Genomic DNA, 20,854 nt, shown 5'->3' with positions numbered 1-20,854 from the left:
GGATATTGTCCACAGAGCTCCTTAGGAATAGGGACCTTGTCTCACTAAACGGAATCCTTCGCTTTGTCTGGCTCTGGGCCATGTGGGTTCTCAGTAGGTGCTTGTTTAAGTAGAATTGGATTTTAGTTCGATTATATAGGATTTTAGGAACCTTCAGGAAACCATTGTAAAGTCAATAAAACTGTTTGTTTAAATACCACTTGATAGAATCTTCTTGAAATAATTCACTATACTATAGAATGCAAGTTTTTCCCAATTTGGTAAAGGTTTATATTACCAGATTTATTTATTTAAGTGTTTTGGATACTGGACAGTATTTTCTTTTGGAAACTGTTAAAAGTGCTTATTAAAAAAATCTCAAGCCTTTTAAGGAATCATAGGTTTTCAGAGTTGGAAGGAACCTTAGATCCTATCATATAGCTGAAAGTACAGTGTGGGCATTTACAATAACATAACAGCAAACAGCGAAATTATCTTAAGTACTTGTGCTTGAAGAAAAGCAGGCTTAATTAGAAGAAATAGATATGCAGAGATTAAGAAGGTGATTTCTGGGCACTTTTAAAAATATTTAGCAGATTGATGGCAGTAACTTTCTTGATTTTACTTAGATGTTTTTTTCTTGATATGTACTGTACTAACTGGTTATCAGCAGTGATTAGGGCTCACCAGTGAGAAAGAGGAGGAAGGGACCTCACAGATAAAACTGGGAAGAAAGATTAGTAAAAATTAGATTTCTTTACATGAACAATATTAAGACTATTCCAATTTAGGCCTTGTGCGGTGGCTCATGCCTGTAATTCTAGCACTTTGGGAGGCCAAGGCAGCCAGATCATCTGAGGTCAGAAGTTCATGACCAGCCTGGACAACATGGTGAAACCCCGTCTCTACTAAAAATACAAAAATTTGCCGAGCATGGTGGTGCACACCTGTTGCTCACGAGGCTGAGGGAGAATCGCTTGAACCCGGGAGGCGGAGGTTACAGTGAACCGAGATTGCAGCACTGCACTCCGGCCTGGGCGACAGGGAGACTCTGTCTCAAAACAAAACAAAACAAAAAAACTGTTCCAATTAAATTCATAGCACTCTAAGGAATAACTGAGGAAAAATAATATACCAGTGGTGTATGTGCAGGATCTCTGAAAGGTAATTGGTGTACTGAGTGATAAAATTGACCATATCAACTAGATTTCTGGTTGGAAACAAGAGTAAAATTGTGTTTATGTATGATGGGAGAGGCTGTAGTGAGAGTTTTTGTGAGTGCAAGGTATCTATCCATCTAGTGCATATCTAGATCTAGTGTAAGTTCCAGACTTACGTGTTACTCATCACTGTGTTTGCAGAGTAGAGTTCCTTAGGTTGGTGCCCTCAAAATGCTTGTTGAATAAAGGAATGAGATGGCACGGCCTGCAGGTCGTATCAGCCTGGGAATTCCATTGAAGTCTGAAATGTAATCATTTATCTTTTTCTTTTCCCATCTTAACGCCTTCTTTATCCTTATTTTGGCCTGTTAAATTACCATCCACTGAAAGTCACAAGCAGAAAACTTTTGATACCACTCTTCTGCTGTCTTCTTTGGTCTCCTGATGAATATTTCTCAAATTAATCTTGCTGTCTCAGGCCTCTTCCTAAACCAGTGTGTTCCCTCTGGCCATTAGAATTTTCTTTCTATATGCTGCAGCTGATCATTGCCTCCCTCGCTGATTTCCTTTGACTACAAGATAAACTCCAGATTTCTTAGCTGTTGCCCATCTGAATTCGTAGAGACTGCTCTCCTAAAATCCCTAACAGTCTCTCTAGTCTCCTAATGTAACTCATTTAGCGGATATTTTCTTTGCTCATCTATTTGGTATATATATATTTTTTAACCACTTTTTCCTTCTTGGAATTCAGTTTCATGGGCATCCTGACACAAGTTGGGTTTTTTGTCCGTAATAGTCAGGGAGAACACACACTTCAGGGTATCAAAGGATTTTAGAAGGAACCTATTCATTTGGGTAATTTGGGAAAGAGTCTAAGGAAGTGAAGCTTTGCTTTAGATTGAATGTTGTCAGAAAGTGAGGTCAGTTCTATGATTTGGCCTTTTAATAAATTTTATAGGGAGGGCTGACCTAAGCAGGGGGAAAGCTGTAATTGGTAAAGAAGTACCAGTCACTCATTTAACTGGAGAGGGGAATGTTTGGTATTTTGTGTTGCTCAGTGACCTTGTCCAAAATGGATGTTCTGTGAGATTGTTTATGTCCAAGGAAACAATATGCCTTAGCTGTTAGGCATCAGATCAGTTGGTAGTAACACTGAGGTTTAGGTATGAGTCTCAGATAAGTTTCTGGAATGTGGAGGCTGCTGTTTTTTTCTTTATCAGTGCCCACTTTTGGCCAAGGGTAGACAGAGTTGGGCTGCAGGACATTAATTTTTGATTTTCACATCTTCACTGTGGCAGAGATTTTGTTTAAGATCAGAGGAATATCCATTCTGTGTAGTTTGCAGTTTAACCAAAGTTAATCCTTTCTTCTGTTATAAGATGAGCAGTTTATTCATCTGATGTGATGGTGGCTGCAGGGTAACATTAAGAGTCTGGACAGGGATACATCAGCTGACTGCAATACCCAGTCTTGTGGTTTTCGTTTTACTCTTTCCTCCTAGCTCATCCTTACCATCCCTATGTCTAATCCGTTTTGAAGAACTATTAATTTTTAGTTTGTAAAATTCAAACCAACTAGTTCTCAGTATTTGTAGTATGTTTTGTAACATTATCACAAACACTGAGTTAGCAAGTACTGAACCATTGCTTCTGAGGGAATTATGGAATTAGTTTCTATGAGTCCTAAGTCACATTATTTTAATCAGTTGATGAGTTTGTAACCTTGTTTTATGAGTGTTTCTTTTAAAGATGTGTTAATATATATTGCTGATTCGTTAACATTGAATTCACAGCCAGTAGTTTATCTAACTCATATGTTTTTTTCAGAAGGCACATTATAGCCTTCTTGCACTTAGGAATGGTTGACAGCATTTCAGCACTGTGCTTGGAGGCCATATTAAACAACAAGAGCACCAACAAAAAGCACAAACATGTGAAAAACATGGGCTGAAATAGGCCAAGAAGAAGATGCTTGTTTACAGCATGAGAGCTAGAGCTAGAAGGCAGAGTGTTGCTTTATTCCACCACAGCTGGGAATGTATGTGTTGCCTTACTCAAATTTTTCACCATTCGACACTCATCTGCAAATGACTATGAAATAGGAAGCATTAATTTTGGCTTTACAAATAAATGTTAATGCGTAGGTGAATTTGCAAATATGGAACCTGGGAATAATGAGAATCAACTGTATGTCATTTTTTTTCCATCTTCATTGATTGCCATAACCCTAACTCAGGCTATCATAATTTCTCACTTAGTCATTTTCCTAACTAGTCTCCACTGGTATGGCCAAATGAAGATTGGTTCTCTCCAAAGTATGGTCCACAGTATAGCTGGAGTACTGTTTCTGAAATGTAAATCTGATCATTGCATTTATTCCCCATCTGTAACCCAGCTGTTTTTCAGTAGCTTCCCATTGCTCTTAGAATAAAGACTAAAATCCTGATATGGTCTACAAATTCTTTAAATTTCTGGCCCTTGCTTACCTGGCACAAATTTCCCCTTGCTTCACCATAATTCTGCCCACTCTTTATTTGTTTTTAAGATAGAGTGTCACTCTATTGCTCAGGCTGGGGTGCAGTGGCGTGATCTTGACTCACTGCAACCTCCATCTCCTGGGTTCAAGCGACTGCCTCCCAGGTTCAAGCATTTCCCCTGCCTCAGCCTCCCAAATAGCTGGGATTACAGGCATGTACCACCACGCCTGGCACATTTTGTATTTTTGGTAGAGATGGGATTTCACCATGTTGCCCAGGCTGGTCTCGAACTCCTGACCTCAAGTGATCACCCGCCTAGGTCTCCCAAAGTGCCGGGATTACAGATGTGAGCCACTATGCCCAGCCCCACTCTTTAGATCAGTCTTTCCTTACACAACCCCCAATTCAGTCTAGGTCATGTTACTTTGTTTATACGATAGGGTTTTCTTGTTTTGAGATGAGTCTCACTCTGTCACCCAGGCTGGAGTGCAGTGGTATAATCTCAGCTCACTGCAACCTCTGTCTCTCAGGTTTAAGTGATTCTCCTGCATTAGCTTCCCAAGTAGCTGGGATTACAGGCGTGCACCACCACACCCAGCTAATTTTTGTAATTTTAGTAGAGATGGGGTTTCACCATGTTGGCCAGGCTGGTCTCGAACTCCTGACCTCAGGAGATCTGCCTGCCTCGGCATCCCAAAGTGCTGGCATTACGGGCGTGAGTCACTGGCACCCGGCCCCGTAGTGTTTTCTTGATAACACTTTCCTTCATAGCATTTATCTTAGTTCTTAGTTCTACAGGTGCTTACTCATATATGCAATTTAAAAAGTTAACATGCCTCTTACTAGACTGTGATATAAACTCCAAGACAGCAAGAATTGTGTGTGCTTTGGTTAGCCCTTCTGTCAGCAACAACTAGAACAGTACCAGATAATGTAGTAGCTTCTTATTACATAGTGTATGAGTATATAACGCCCTTCCCATCTTGACCTCAGCCTATATTCCCATCATCTTCCTATTAGGTTTCTGTGCTCCACATACTGAACTGTTTCCTTAGGCCTTCACTCTGAGGTGCTCTGTCCTTCCCCACCACCAAAAAAAATAGTGGTTTAAATCCCAAACCAATTTTTCCCATGCAAACCCTTATTCATCCTTTGAGATCCAGCCTAACAGTCAACTCTTCGGTGTGATAATTTCCATATGCTCTTGAGTAGTGTTTTATAAAATGTATTGAGTTTTGTGCCCTTAGCACCATACCTAAAAGAGTAAATGCTGAAGAGACATGGACATGCCATGGACAGCTTTTAAACTGGTCAAACAACTTCCTTAATAAGATTAATAGTGTAAATTTTTAATATCACATTTACAGAAGGAATAAATTATTCCCAGAACTTTGTGATTTCAGGGTCACCGTTTAAAAGTAACTTTTGGTGGCTGGGCACCGTGACTCACGCTTGTAATCCCAGCACTTTGGGAGGCCGAGGCGGTGGATCACGAGGTCAAGAGATCAAGACCATCCTGGCTAACATGGTGAAACGCCATCTCTACTAAAAATATAAAGAATTAGCTGGGCATGGTGGCGGACACCTGTAGTCCCAGCTACTTGGGAGGCTGAATCACTTGAGCTCGGGAGGCGGAGGTTGCAGTGAGCCGAGATCATGCCACTGCGCTCTAGCCTGGCGACAGAGTGAGACTCCATCTCAAAAAAAATAAATAAATAACTCTTGGTATTATAATAATTACTTTTTCTGCTTTTTAAAAATATCTATTGCTAATTTTGACAATGCTCATTTTAACTTTTTAAAATATTTAACCATTTATCATAGATTTTTGAAAATCAATAGGCTGCTTTATTACAATATAAGCTTCTTGATGTTAGGGGGGCCAAAGTGTATTCACCTTTTATTTGTCCTTATTTTTTAGTCCAGGGTTTCTTACATAATAGACAGTGAATAAATAAACAGTAAGTAAAGAATGAATTGTGCCAGTAGAACCATACCGGACCAAAGAACAACTTTTTATTTGGGATTATGTTTTTCTGCTTAAATTGATAATCATTGTTTTCTCTGGAATCGGAAAACTGGCCTTGCAGTGGTTCTTAGAGGTAATAACTATTATGGTTATTTAATGGATTTTATTTAAGTAAAATGGTTAAGGTGTTTTCAGTGCTTTGTGTGCAGGAGTGCCTGCATTAATGTGTTACGCAGTGTTTTCACTTTCCAGAATATTAATGAAAATCATGTCGTTTTAATTTTGTTTTGTCACATTATAAAATGGGTGAGGGGCTTCCAATTAGGAGAGCTCTGTCCATTTTTTAAAAGTACATGCTTAATTGATCTTATATTGCCCCAGTGTAAATATAAGCTTTTTTAAAAATAAGCAGTTTTACAGAACGTGGTAAGAATTAAACTATTAGGTTGGTGCAAAAGTAATTGTGGTTTTTGTCATAATACATACTTGCATGTAGTGTAAAACTTTGTCAGATCAGCATTAAACGAACATACTAGTTATTGGAGTTATCCTTAAAATTACCTTAATGTAATGCATTTCTAAATTATTAAGTTGTTTTGCCAGCTTTTACCACATAGTGTATTACCCCTGTTGCGGACTGTCTCCATAGCTGTTTATCAGTTCGGCTCCAATAGTTGTTTTTTTATTTAAACATGGATTTTGACATTTCTCTGTAGTGTACAAAATAATATATTTTTACTAAAACTGAATCTGGTTCAAATAAAAGAAAAGAGCGCTAACTAGTTATCTTAGTTGGATTGCTTCCATAAGTAGAGGGGAGCCAAGAATTATGGGACAAGTTCATTTGGCTTTTAAGGAGGTCTTCGGGCTTTATTTGAATGTGATTATCTCATATTCTGAGAAATCACTTTTAAAACAATGAATTGTTTGGTAAAGCATGTGGAGAAGAAAATCTGAGACTCTATTTTTACCTTATTTTACCTGACACTCTATTAATCTTGTCCACTATTCACTCCTTTCATTTAAAGCGAGATTAGATGATTAATCACTCTGGGTTTTTGCCAGGCTGTTCCTTCCTTTGGCAATGGTTCTTAAGGGGAGGGGAGGTGGGAGATGTCAGGGGGAGCTACTTTCTAGAATCACCGCTTCACTATTTTGAAAATAAGCCTGGTGGCTGGGCACGGTGGCTCATGCTTGTAATCCCAGCACTGTGGGAGGCCGAGGCAGGTGGATTACCTGTAGTCAGAAGTTCGAGACCAGCCTGGGCAACATGGTGAAACCCTGTCTCTACTAAAAATACAAAAATTAGCCGGGTGTGGTGACAGGCACCTGTAATCTCAGCTACTTGAGAGGCTGAAGCAGGAAAATAGCTTGAACCTGGGAGGCACAGGTTGCAGTCAGCCGAGATCCTGCCATTGCACCCCAGCCTGGGTGACAGAGCAAGACTCCCTCTACAAAAAAAAAAAAAAAAGAAAAAAGAAAAAGAAAATAGGCCTATACCTAGTGATGGGTATTTTGGAAAATTTCCAGTAATATGTGACCACCCCCCACAATGCAACATACTTGTTTTGGAAGTGTTTTTAATATTTGGAAGGTATTCTTAATGTTTATGGTTAAGGGCTTCCTAGATAGAATTCAAATCCCATGTAAAGGAAAAGTAAAGAGGAACTTTTCTTACCTAAAAGCAGTGATGCAGTTAATTTGAATGAAAGAGTGCTCACTGTAGGTCCTGTTAGTCAGTTTGAGATCAAGACTAACCCAGGGAAAATAATTTTGGATAATGGTACCTCATATAAAAGCCTATCAGTACTTAAAAAATCTCTCACCCTCTCTCTGGATACAATAAATTTTAAGTACATTATTGCTCTTCCTTGGTAGCTTTTAGATTAAATTTATGATCACTTTTTTTAAAAAGTGAGTGAGTTTTATAATAAAAGATGTTCCTGTTGAGTGAATGGTATAGCACTGGATTTGAAAAATTATTATCTTTTTAAATTAATGCTCTAAAATTTTGAAATTAACAAATTTTTTTTTTGATAGGTTTATGGCTACAAATGATTTGATGACAGAACTGCAGAAAGATTCCATCAAGTTGGATGATGATAGTGAAAGGAAAGTAGTGAAAATGATTTTGAAGTTACTGGAAGATAAAAATGGAGAGGTACAGAATTTAGCTGTCAAATGGTAAGTTGTTTTTTACTGGTTGAGTCTTTCTTCCTGCTCCCCCAACCCTGTTTTTAAAAACTCCTTGTACTATCTCTTTCTAGTGTTTGTGTTTAGAATTTTTAGGTGACTAATGTTTAGTGTTTGTATATGGTATATATAGTATATTTCCTTACAGCATGTAAGTTACTAAATGGTATTTTCTTTTAATTGTTACGAAGTACATGTAGGGTATTCCAAAAACAATGATTCTCTCATTTGTTTGACTATAGCCTACATTTTTAGCTGAGTTAAAGCCCTACTTGCTTCTGTATATCTCTGTATTCCAGTGGGGATGAAATGAAAATGAAATGATTAAGGAAAATTAAAAACTAATAATAATAACATTCTTTTTTTTTTAAGGCAGGGTCTCACCCTGTCTCCCAGGTGAGAGTGCAGTGGTGTGATGACAGCTCACTGCAGCCTTGACCTCCTGGGCTAAAATCCTTCTGCCTCATTTTAAAAATTTTTCTTGTAGAGACAAGGTCTCACTGTGTGGCCCAGGCTGGTCTTGAACTCCTGGACTCAAGCGATCCTCCCACCTTGGCCTCCCAAAGTGCTGGGATTATAGGCATGAGCCACCATGCCCAGCCAAAAAACTAATAATAATAAAATTCTTAATAAAGAATAGCAGCAGTTAAACCATAAAGCAACACTGATGATACAATATGTATATTGTATCATCATCAGTTGATGCAATACATATATGATACAATAGTTACAGAGAGTCTTTTCTAAGAATTATGGAGATTCTGATTTTGTGTACAATGCAGTGGGGGCTTCTTGCTATGCATGATGTTGGCAGTTTGGTTTCTTATTTTTAGTAGGGTAAATAAAGAATTTGATTTCTGAATAAATTCCGTTAACATACTGATTTAGTTTATGAATGTCAACTTTTAGAAATCCTTAATTTACATATTTATTAGTATAACTTTTAGCCTCATAAAAATTATGGAATTATGCCTTTTTTTACATCATTATTTTTGGTATCGATTTAAATAAAGCATTATTCCACTGTTACTTCTTTTTAAAGGTTTTTAAATTTGTTTTAGCCTAAACTTTTACATATCCCTTGTAAGAGTAAATAAAAATATGAGAACTAATTAGCATAAAATTTCCAGACATGCAATACAAATTTCTTTAACTTGGGACATTTGCAAGCTTAAAGTAAAATGGGTCTTTCAAAAAATGGTGTTGTACGGGAGTGGTGGCACACACCTGTAATTCCAGCACTTTGGGAGGCCGAGGCAGGTGGATCACATGAGGTCGGGAGTTGGAGACCAGCCTGGGCAACATGTAGAAACCCTGTCTCTACTAAAATACAAAAATTAGCCAGGCATGGTGGCGCACACCTGTAATCCCTGCTCTTGGGAGGCTGAGGCAGAATCGCTTGAACCTGGAAGGTGGAGGTTGCAGGGAGCCGAGATTGTGCCACTGCATGCCAGCATGGGTGACAGAGCAAGACTGTCATCTCAAAAAAAAAGGTGTTGTAGAATAATACAGATGAGTCAGTAATTTCACTTTAATTCTTTATCTTTTAATATTTTTTTGCCATGTGCCTAATAAACAAAATTAAGCTTTGTTCAAAATATATCCTGAATGTTTCTCAACCTTTTAAAAAAATAAGTGTTTAAAAAAGTAGTCTTTGTCCCAAATTGAGAGTTGGGAGGTACGTCACTTTAGTATGTATCTTAGTTCTTAGTCACTTGAGTATGAATCTTTACTCATTAGGAACCTGAGTTTCTTGAACTTTTGTTGATGTTTTACATTTATAATTAGAGGAGTTGGGGAGAAATAACATATATTCAAGAAAATAAAGGAATTAGGATATAAATAGAGTAGGAGATAAAATGATAATTAGTAAATAGTCTAAGAGCTGGGTCTTGGAGGATGGAAAATCCCAATAGATAGATTATTAAGCAGCCATATCAAAAAATTGGAAAAATTGAACAAAAACTTTCAATTTTTGGAAAAATTGAACAAAGAATTCATCACCCAAAAGAAAGATCCAGAAATATTTCACAGCGTCTTTAAAACCTCAAAAAAAAACAGGTAATTCCAGTACAGAGAGTTGTAGTACTGTTTCAGAACATAGGGTAAGTATGAAAACCTTCCAAACTTTTATTTAAATTATATACTGATAACAGATCCTGACTAATGATAATACTTTAAAAAAAAAAGAAAGAAAATTATAGACTAGCTTCGTTTAAATGTTCAAAATAAAATATAGCAGTGTATTATTGGTAACATACTGTGACTAAGATTTTAAGGGGGTAGTTCAGTATTATATGCTTTATTAATAGTTATTTCATAATGTTAATAGGTCAAAGGGAGAAAAAACTGGCTAGTTGTCAAGACACTGGTGAGAGTCAACATTGACTCTTGATTAAAACAAAACAAAACAAAAAGCACTTAGTTTACTTTGTATAATTAGAGAGGTGAAGAACTTCCAAAAACTAGCATCATACTTGATTTGTCATTAGAGTGAAGAACAGGTTGAAGATGTATTATTCCACTTGACAGAATTCATCATCTGTTTCAGGTAGAACATGTAACAACATAGGAATTGATGGGTCCTTCTTTAACATTAAAAGTGTACACATGCATGTACACACACACACACAGACTTTCTTCAGCCCACACACATTCAGTGCCCCCCCGACACACACACACATACACACAGTTATTTCAGCCCAAAAGTTATAAAATACCAGATAGATTCACCCTAAAGTCAGGGACAAGGCAAATATGTGTATCTCTCTGCTGTTTCTTTTGAGGGTATTAACCACTTTTAAGACAGAGAGTTGGGAAGAAAATTAGAGGCATAAGAAATGAAAAGTGTATGTGGGAAAAACAAGTCAGTTAAGAAAAATTGAATTTATAAAAAGAATTCAGTGAGGTAGGAAGTAAAATTTATAAAATTAGTAGCTTTTATATAAGCTTTTGATAACTAGCTTTTCATGTGGGCAATTAGAAGATAATAGAAATGAACACCCACCCATTTATTATAGCAACAGAAAGACAAATAGGAATAAATGTAACAAGAAATGTTACAATGGTGACTTGAATTGCAGTGTTGTGTGGTATAAGGTAAGATTACAGTTTTCTGTTGTTCCAAATTTATGAGAGAAGCATTTAAAAATACTTTAAGATACAAAAATGTACTTGAACAAGCAGAGAGACATCTCATGTCCTTGGATGGGATAACTCCACATCATAAAGTTTTTGGTTCTCTTCAGGTTACTTTTATGCTAAACTAATTATAAAAATCATTACTTTTTTTTCCAGAAACTAGACAAACTGACTAAAGTATATTAGAGTTGAGAGTGAGCATGTACTGAAGATAGTCAAGAAAACTCTGAACAGGTAGAACAGTTGCTGAAGGTAGAGAGGTATTGGTTAGCCCTATAAATATTATGTCTCTATAATCAAAGCAGTGAGGTAGTGGGGCATTACTCGACCAGTGATGTAAAATAGAATGTAAAGTATGTTATGAAGGTGGCGTCACTGGGAAAAAGATGGACCTTTTTCAAATGACTGGATAATCATTTGATAAAATTGTATAATTTTATCATACAACATATCCAATCATGGTCACCATTATTCAGATTTTATTTACCATAAATTAGTTTTGCCTGTTACAAAACTTCATATAAATGGAATTATATAGTATGTGCTCTTGTGTCTGGCTCTTTTTGCTCTCATAATACCAGAAGTTCATCCATGTTGTGTATATTAGTAGTTCATGCCTTTTTATTAATGATTAGTAGTCCATTGATTGTTTATTCATTTGATTTCTTTCACGGATTTGACTACTGTGAATAAATATACAGTGAACGTTTGTGTGCACGTCCCGTTCAGGACGTGTGTCTTTATCTTTTACTGATACCCAAGAGTGAAACTGCTCTTATTCACTTAGCTCTTTATGAAAATGCCAAATTTTTTCCCAAAGTCTATCTACCACTTTATGTGAAAGTACCAGTTGCTCTACATTCTCACCAGCCATTTGGTTGTGTCAGTTTTTAATTTTAGCCACCTAAGTAGGTGTGTAAGTGTGGTTTTAATTTCTATTTCCGTGGTAACTAATGATGTCAAGCACTGTTTCATGTGTTTTTTGGCCATTTGGTTTTTTTTGTGCATGGACTTTTTATTATCAAGTTGTAGTTCTTCTCTGAATTTGATGAGCTTAAGTTTTTAATTTTGGTTTTGAATTTACTTCAGTTTGATTTAATTTGTAAGTTAATTTAAAATTTTCTTTTATGGTTATTGTTTTCTGTGTCCTAAGAAATCTTTGTTTACCTTAGGTTGTAAAGGTTTTCTCCAAATAAGATTTCTAATTTTAGCTTTACTTTTAGTTCTATGATCTATCTTGAATTTATTTTTGCAAAGGATATGAAGTAGGAATAACGTTTTCTTTTTTTCTCCAAATGGATATCCAGTTGATGCAGCACCATTTATTGAAAAGACCTTCCTTCCCTACTGAATTACTTTGGCATCACTGTCAAAAAATCAATTGACTATAAAAGTGTGGGTCTATTTATAGATGCTGTTTTGTTCCATTGGTTTATTTGTCTGTACTTATACCAGTACAACACTTGGATTCATTTTAGCTCGGGGTTTATCAACTTTGGCATTACTGACTCTTTGGGCCAGGTAATTCTTTTTTGTTGTTGGGAACTATGTATGCTGTGTACTGTAGAGTGTTTAGCAGCATCCCTGGCCTTTACTAAGTATTTGCTGATAGCATTCCCACCTCTCCCAGTTGTGACAATCACAAATGTCTCCAGGCATTGCCACATGTCTCTTGGAGAGCAAAAATTGTCCTGTTGAGAAACATGGGTGTAGATAGTAAATGTAAAGTAGAAGGTAGTTTAAGTTCTCTGGCTTCATTCTTCCTTTTTCAAGAGTAGTTTCGTTTTTTTAGGTCCTTTATATTTCCATGTAAATTTTAGAGTTGTCGACTTGTATTCTTAAAAGTAAGCTTGCTTAAATTTTGATTAAAATTGTGTTGAAGCTTTCGGAGTATTTGACAAGAATTCATGTATTAACAATACTTAGTCTTTCAACCATGAACCATAGTATCTCATACTTGTTAAAGTCGTTTTTGCTGAGTCCTCAGGATTTTCTACCTAAACCATCATGTCATCAGTGAATATCCCTTTCTTTCAATCCTGATTTTGATAATTTGTGTTCCTTTTTTTTTTTAATCCTCAATTAATTGAATCAGGAACTTACCAGGTTTACTAATCTTAATTAAAGACCTGACTTGTAGGTTTATTAATTTTGTCTGTTTGTTGTCTGTTTCATTGATTTCTTCTGTGATTATTGCTTTCCTAATGGCTTTCTTTCTAATTTAAATATATAAAGGTATATATTTTCCTCTAAGTATGTCTTTAGCCAAATCCTACAAATTTTGGTATATTCATTATCATTCAGTTTGAAATACTTTTAATTTTTGATGTGACTTTTTTTAATCCATTGATTATTTAGAAGCAGTTTCCAAATAATTTGGAGGTTATTTTTTTACAGGTTTATAATTTAATTCTACTGTGGTCAGGGTACTTTCTTTTAACATTTATTGAGATTTGTTTTGTGGTATACCACATGGTAGGTCATGGCAAATGTTCTATATATGCTTGAAAGTATATTCTGCAGTTGTTGGGTAAAGTGTTTTATAAGTATCAGGTCAAGGTATTTGATAGTGTTCAGATTATTATTATTTTTATTATTATTATTATTTTTTTTTTAGACTCCAGTCTGTCACCCAGGCTGGAGTGCAGTGGTATGATCTTTGCTCACTGCAACCTCCACCTCCCAGGTTCAAGCGATTCTCAGACTGCCTCAGCCTCCCAAGTAACTGGGGTTACAGACGCACACCATCACACTCACCTAATTTTTGTATTTTTAGTAGAGATAGGGTTTCACCATGTTGGCCTGGCTGGTCTCGAACTCCTGACCTCAAGTAATCTGCCCACCTCAGCCTCCCAAAGAGCTGGTACTTTAGGCATAAACCACCACGCCCAGCTGTCCTTCCTGATTTTTTGTTTAGTTGATCTGTTGACTGTTGAGAAGGATGATTTTAAAGCTGTATAATATTAAAGACAAAATTGTTCTGATATTTGTTTAAACAGTAAGAAATACTTTAATCAGGACTATTGTGATAGGTGTAAAGACTATTGCAATAGGAGAGAGAGATTGGTCTCAACTTCAAATACTACGAAAGTGGAAATTTATAGCCAAAAAGTGGAAATAGTCAGAGATGGAACATTACATAAGAACAAACATCAAGGGTGGTGATATTCTCGCTACAATTGAGGTAGGCCTGGCAAGGACGGGGGCCCAGAGTCAAGAACTGCTTGTTGAGAAGAGTGCTCAGATGTGGCTTAGTAAAGTTTGGTCAGAGTCTTTGTCAATGACTAGGTACATACACATTTATAATAATGATGTGTTCTTGATGTATGACCCTTTTATGAGTATAAGACATTTCTCTTTATCTCTGGTAATACACCTTACCTTGAAATATATTTTCACTGATCTTAGTTATATAGCCACTCCCATTTGTTTCAAGATTGGTTTTTGTGCATATGTATCTTTTTTATTTCTTGTTTTATCTGTTTTTTTACAATTTTTTTTGTAGATAGCAGGTAGTTAAGTCTTGTTTTTTCTTTTATTCAGTTTTATAATTACTGCCCTTTATTTTTTTTTATATTTATTTATTTTTTATTATACTTTAACTTCGAGGGTACATGTGCATAACATGCAGGTTTGTTACATATGTATAGTTGTGCCATGTTGGTGTGCTGCACCCATCAACTCATCAGCACCCATCAACTCGTCATTTACATCAGGTATAACTCCCAATACAATCCCTCCCCCTTCCCCCTCCCCGTGATAGGCCCCAGTGTGTGATGTTCCCCTTCCCGAGTCCAAGTGATCTCATTGTTCAGTTCCCACCTATGAGTGAGAACATGCGGTGTTTGGTTTTCTGTTCTTGAGATAGTTTGCTGAGAATGATGGTTTCCAGCTGCATCCGTGTCCCTACAAAGGACACAAACTCATCCTTTTTTATGGCTGCATAGTATTCCATGGTGTATATGTGCCACATTTTCTTAATCCAGTCTGTCACAGATGGACATTTGGGTTGATTCCAAGTCTTTGCTATTGTGAATAGTGCTGCAATAAGCATACATGTGCATATGTCTTTATAGCAGCATGATTTATAATCCTTTGGGTATATACCCAGTAATGGGATGCCTGGGTCATATGGGACTTCTAGTTCTAGATCCTTGAGGAATCACCATACTGTTTTCCATAATGGTTGAACTAGTTTACAATCCCACCAGCAGTGTAAAAGTGTTCCTATTTCTCCACCTCCTCTCCAGCACCTGTTGTTTCCTGTCTTTTTAATGATTGCCATTCTAACTGGTGTGAGATGGTATCTCATTGTGGTTTTGATTTGCATTTCTCTGATGGCCAGTGATGATGAGCATTTTTTCATGTGTCTGTTGGCTGTATGAATGTCTTCTTTTGAGAAATGTCTGTTCATATCCTTTGCCCACTTTTTGATGGGGTTGTTTGTTTTTTTCTTGTAAATTTGTTTGAGTTCTTTGTAAGTTCTGGATATTAGCCCTTTGTCAGATGAGTAGATTGCAAAAATTTTCTCCCATTCTGTAGGTTGCCTGTTCACTCTGATGGTAGTTTCTTTTGCTGTGCAGAAGCTCTTTAGTTTAATTAGATCCCATTTGTCAATTTTGGCTTTTGTTGCCGTTGCTTTTGGTGTTTTAGACATGAAGTCCTTGCCCATGCCTGTGTCCTGAATGGTATTACCTAGGTTTTCCTCTAGGGTTTTTATGGTATTAGGTCTAACATTTAAGTCTCTAATCCATCTTGAATTAATTTTCGTATAAGGAGTAAGGAAAGGATCCAGTTTCAGTTTTCTACTTATGGCTAGCCAATTTTCCCAGCACCATTTATTAAATAGGGAATCCTTTCCCCATTTCTTGTTTTTCTCAGGTTTATCAAAGATCAGATGGCTGTAGATGTGTGGTATTATTTCTGAGGACTCTGTTCTGTTCCATTGGTCTACATCTCTGTTTTGGTACCAGTACCATGCTGTTTTGGTTACTGTAGCCTTGTAGTATAGTTTGAAGTCAGGTAGCGTGATGCCTCCAGCTTTGTTCTTTTGACTTAGGATTGTCTTGGCAATGCGGGCTCTTTTCTGGTTCCAGATGAACTTTAAAGCAGTTTTTTCCAATTCTGTGAAGAAACTCATTGGTAGCTCGATGGGGATGGCATTGAATCTATAAATGACCTTGGGCAGTATGGCCATTTTCACGATATTGATTCTTCCTATCCATGAGCATGGTATGTTCTTCCATTTGTTTGTGTCCTCTTTTATTTCACTGAGCAGTGGTTTGTAGTTCTCCTTGAAGAGGTCCTTTACATCCCTTGTAAGTTGGATTCCTAGGTATTTTATTCTCTTTGAAGCAATTGTGAATGGAAGTTCATTCATGATTTGGCTCTGTTTGTCTGTTACTGGTGTATAAGAACGCTTGTGATTTTTGCACATTAATTTTGTATCCTGAGACTTTGCTGAATTTTCTTATCAGCTTAAGGAGATTTTGGGCTGAGACAATGGGGTTTTCTAAATATACAATCATGTCATCTGCAAACAGGGACAATTTGACTTCTTCTTTTCCTAACTGGATACCCTTTATTTCTTTCTCTTGCCTGATTGCCCTAGCCATAACTTCCAACACTATATTGAATAGGAGTGGTGAGAGAGGGCATCCCTGTCTTGTGCCAGTTTTCAAAGGGAATTTTTCCAATTTTTGCCCATTCAGTATGATATTGGCTGTGGGTTTGTCATAAATAGCTCTTATTATTTTGAGATACGTTCCATCAATACCGAATTTATTGATCGTTTTTAGCATGAAGACTGCCCTTTATTTTTTATTGTTAATTTTTAAATACAGCATTTCAATTTTTTATGATTCTTATTTTATTTGTTTGAGATGGAGTTTTGCTCTTGTTGCCTACGCTGGAGTGCAATGGCGCCATCTCAGCTCACCACAGCCTCCGCCTCCTGGTTTCAAGTGATTCTCCTGCCTCAGCCTCCCGAGTAGCTGGGTTTACAGGCATGCACCACCATGTCCAGCTAATTAATAATAACATTGTCTTTTTTTAAGGTAGGGTCTCACCCTGTCACCCAGGTGAGAGTGCAGTGCTGTGATCACAGCTCACTGCAGCCTTGACTTACTAGGTTCCAGTGATCCTCACCTCAGCCTCCCTAGTAGTTGGGACCACAGGTGCATGCCACCACAACCAGCTAATTTTAGTATTTTTGGTAGAGACGGGGTTTTGCCGTGTTGCCCAGGCCGGGCAAGCTCAAGGAGCCTGCTTGCCTCAGTCTCCCAAAGTACTGGGATTACAGTCGTGACTCGCCACTATTCTGCTGAAAACTAGAACTCTTTTAAGTTCATTTTTTGAGTTCCTTTTAACTCCGCTTCCAATTTTTATTGTTTTATATTCGGTCTATTCATGTATCTGCCATGTTTCCATTAACACTGCCTTCATTTTGGATTAGGCTGTATTTGACCTTTCAGTTTTTTTATTTTTATCGTTTAAATCACCAAATTGCCCTGCCTTCTACTTCTCTGGTCAAGCAGTCAGCAGTCATCAATTGAGCATCTATTTGAGACACTGATCTGAGCATTTATCAAATTAAATTTTCATGATGTCACTTATGCTTCAAAAAATGCATTGGCTTCCAGTTTTATCACATTTAAAGTCATTGACCAGACTTTAAGAGTTCTCTATAATATCATAGGCGATTACTTTTCCTATGGTGTTTTGCATCTGCCTTTTGTATCAAGCAGTTCTTTTTACTCCTAATTTTTTTCAATATACATTCTACTTGTTTTAGTTTCTGGTCTTTATAAGAGCTTGTTTCCTCATTTGAAATGCTCTTCTTTTCTAACTATCTCATGAAAGCTCAGTACCAGCCTGGCACGGTCACTTATGCCTGTAATCCCAGCACTTTGGGAGGCCAAGGCAGGTGGCTCACTTGAGGTCAGGAGTTCAAGACCAGCCTAGTCAACATGGTGAAACCCCGTCTCTACTAAAAATACAGAAATTAATGGGACATGTTGGTATACACCTATTAATGGGGCATGTTGGTATACACCTGTAGTCCCAGCTACTTGGAAGGCTGAGGCATGAGAATCGCTTGAACCTCGCAGGCTGAGGTTACAGTGTGCCAACATCACACCACTGCATTCCAGCCTGGCGACAGAGCAAGACTGTCTCTCAAAAAAAAAAAAAAAAAAATTAATACCTAAAAATCTGACTGTTAATGTTCAGTCTTTTACCCTGTAAATGCTGACATTGCATTTAAAAGATTTTTTTTTTAATTTGTTTTTAATCATGGCAGGGTAGTGAATGCCTTCTTTATTTCATAAATAGTTATGTGAGTTCCATAGTTCATCAACCAGATGGTTAAGTTTTTGAAGATAGGGGGCCATACTGTCTTTGTTATTCAATAATTTTGAATCCAGTGACTTCTTAATATAGGGGTCCTTAAACCCTGCGGCGTGGAACCGTACAGATCCTTGGCCTGTTGGGAACTGGGCTGCACAGCAGGAGGAGAGCAGAGGGTGAGCCAGCCTTACTGCCTGAGCTTTGCCTCCTGTCAGATCAGCGGTGGAATTCAATTTTTATAGGAGCACGAACCCTATTGTAAACTGTGCGTGCAAGGGATCTAGGTGGCGGGCTCCTTATGAGAATCTAATGCCTGACGATCTGAGGTGGAACAGTTCATCCTGAAACCGCCTCCTCTGCAAATCCGTGGAAATTGTCTTCCACAAAATTGTCCCTGCTGCCAAAATGGTTGGGAGCTGCTGTCTTAATGATACTCATGTACTAAACTTACCTACTAAAATCTATGAGAAGAACACAAAAGAAGGACTTTCCTCCATCCTCAAGAAGTGGTTCAATTGGTGAACATAATGCAAACTTGTAACAACATCCATAATAGTAATGAGAAAAGTGTATGCAAGATGCTTTGGGAACACAGGGTAGTGTAGTATTCACTTGTTTTCATCTTTACAACCAGTTACTTTTTGCTTTTAACATTTAGACAGGAATATAAAAGGCACATTGTTTTATAAATTAAGATTCAAGGGCAGTGGAAATTCTTTTGGTTCATGAGGTGGTGTTTGGTGATAGGAAGAAAGGGTCAAAGTTGGCAAAGTGATGCAGATTTAGTGTCCTTTATCTGAAATGCTTGTGACCAGAGTGTGTTTCATATTTTGTATTTTTCCAGATTTTGGAATATTTGCATGTACAAAATGAGATAACTTGGGGATGGAACCCAAGTCTAAACATGAAATTCATTTATGTTTCATATATATCTCTTATACACATAGCCCGAAGGTAATTTTATATGATATTTTTAGTAATTCTGTACATTGAGGATAGGAAGGGAAGAAAATAATTCTGTGCGTGAAACAAAGCTTTGACCAGCACATGAGGTCAGGTGTGGAATTTTCCACCATGGCACTCAAAGAGTTTTGAATTTTTAGATGAGGGATGCTAAATCTTTATGTTAGATGGAACTTCCATTGTAGGAAAAACTTCTTGTCAGGAGCAGACTCCTAATTCACCTATTGATTGATTGATTGAGACAGAGTCTCCTCTGGCCCAGGCTAGAGTGCAGTGGTGCAATCTCGGCTCACTATAACCTCCACCTCCTGGGTTTAAGCAATTCTTGTGCCTCAGCTTCCCAAGTAGCTGGGACTACGGGCACATACCAGCACACTCAGCTAATTTTTTTTTTTTTTTTTTTTTTTTTTTTGTATTTTTAGTAGGCATGGGGTTTCACTATGTTGGTCAGGCTGGTCTTGAACTCCTGGCCTCAAGTGATCTACCCACCTTGGCCTCCAAAAGTGCTGGGATTACAGGTGTGAGCCACTGCATCCGGTCTCACCTTTTTATTATTAAAAGGTTTTGTGCCAGCCATGGTGGTGTGTCCTTGTAGTCCTAGTTACTCAGGAGGCTGAAGTGGGAGGATTGCTTGAACCCAGGAGTTCAAGGCCAGTGTGAACAACAGTGAGAACTTGTCTCTTAAAAAAAATAAGAAATAAGTTTTCTCTGTATTTGTCAACTAATTAGCTTTAGGGGTATGACATGGGGTATGATACGGAAAGCAGCTTCAGTTTCATGATACTAGAATGGAAATCAATGAGAAAAACTTGGAAACCAACTGCAAAAATCTTAACCAATCACAATTTTCTTATGTCATTATTTGTATACTATTTATGATACAGACATGGTATATACTTTATCTTGAAAGTTCTAGGCAGAGAGGTTAACATTTCTACTTACGTATTTTCCTGTTTTTGTGCTTACCTAGATTTTTTAAAACAATTTCTTCTTTGTATTACAGTCTTGGCCCTTTAGTGAGTAAAGTGAAAGAATACCAAGTAGAGACAATTGTAGATACCCTCTGCACTAACATGCTTTCTGATAAAGAACAACTTCGAGACATTTCAAGTATTGGTCTTAAAACAGTAATTGGAGAACTTCCTCCAGCTTCCAGTGGTAAGCAAGAGCACATTTTTCTTCCTATTTGTTTTTATGTGGAGGTATTTCTCCCCACTTTTTTTCCCCTTCTGGCCAAGGAGGGAGGGAGGTGGCTGTCCTTACAGATCGTCGTAGGAATCCCTTTGGACAATTAAGAAAATTAAAGCTTGAAGCCTTATTTTTCTTAGAAGTAAATTAACTGTTAAAGGAATATTTCAATTGAACTTGTTTGTAGTATGTATTTCGGTGAAGGATTTTTATATGTTGGAGCAAGATTATACTGTGTGTACCATGACTGCAGACTAGAATTATGCCAACCTATGCAGTGAGGGAAGAGATAACCAAAATCTGTTTCCAGTATTAATTTCACTTTGCGTCATATTTGCTATGTAAAATTTAACACCATTCAGACGTAGCTGTGAAATAGTTCAGTTTACTAGTAGCTTTAATGAAAGCTGAGCCTTTTACAGCTACTTGGTAATTAAA

General features: G+C 37.2%; 1 protein-coding gene across 1 annotated transcript in view; it reads left to right on the top strand.

Annotated features, from left to right (window-relative positions):
* CAND1 (cullin associated and neddylation dissociated 1) overlaps positions 1-20,854 on the top strand; it is a 47,964-nt gene that overhangs the window by 5,415 nt on the left and 21,695 nt on the right. The window contains exons 2-3 of the mRNA XM_010379921.2: positions 7,625-7,768; positions 20,232-20,386. Of these exons, the coding sequence (XP_010378223.1) occupies positions 7,625-7,768; positions 20,232-20,386 (299 nt within the window). The remainder of the gene's footprint in view (positions 1-7,624; positions 7,769-20,231; positions 20,387-20,854) is intronic.

Source organism: Rhinopithecus roxellana, chromosome 10 (assembly GCF_007565055.1).
Source record: "Rhinopithecus roxellana isolate Shanxi Qingling chromosome 10, ASM756505v1, whole genome shotgun sequence".
Lineage (NCBI taxonomy): Eukaryota > Metazoa > Chordata > Mammalia > Primates > Cercopithecidae > Rhinopithecus > Rhinopithecus roxellana.
Note: the sequence above shows the minus strand (reverse complement) of the source record. Positions and strands in the feature narration are given on the sequence as shown.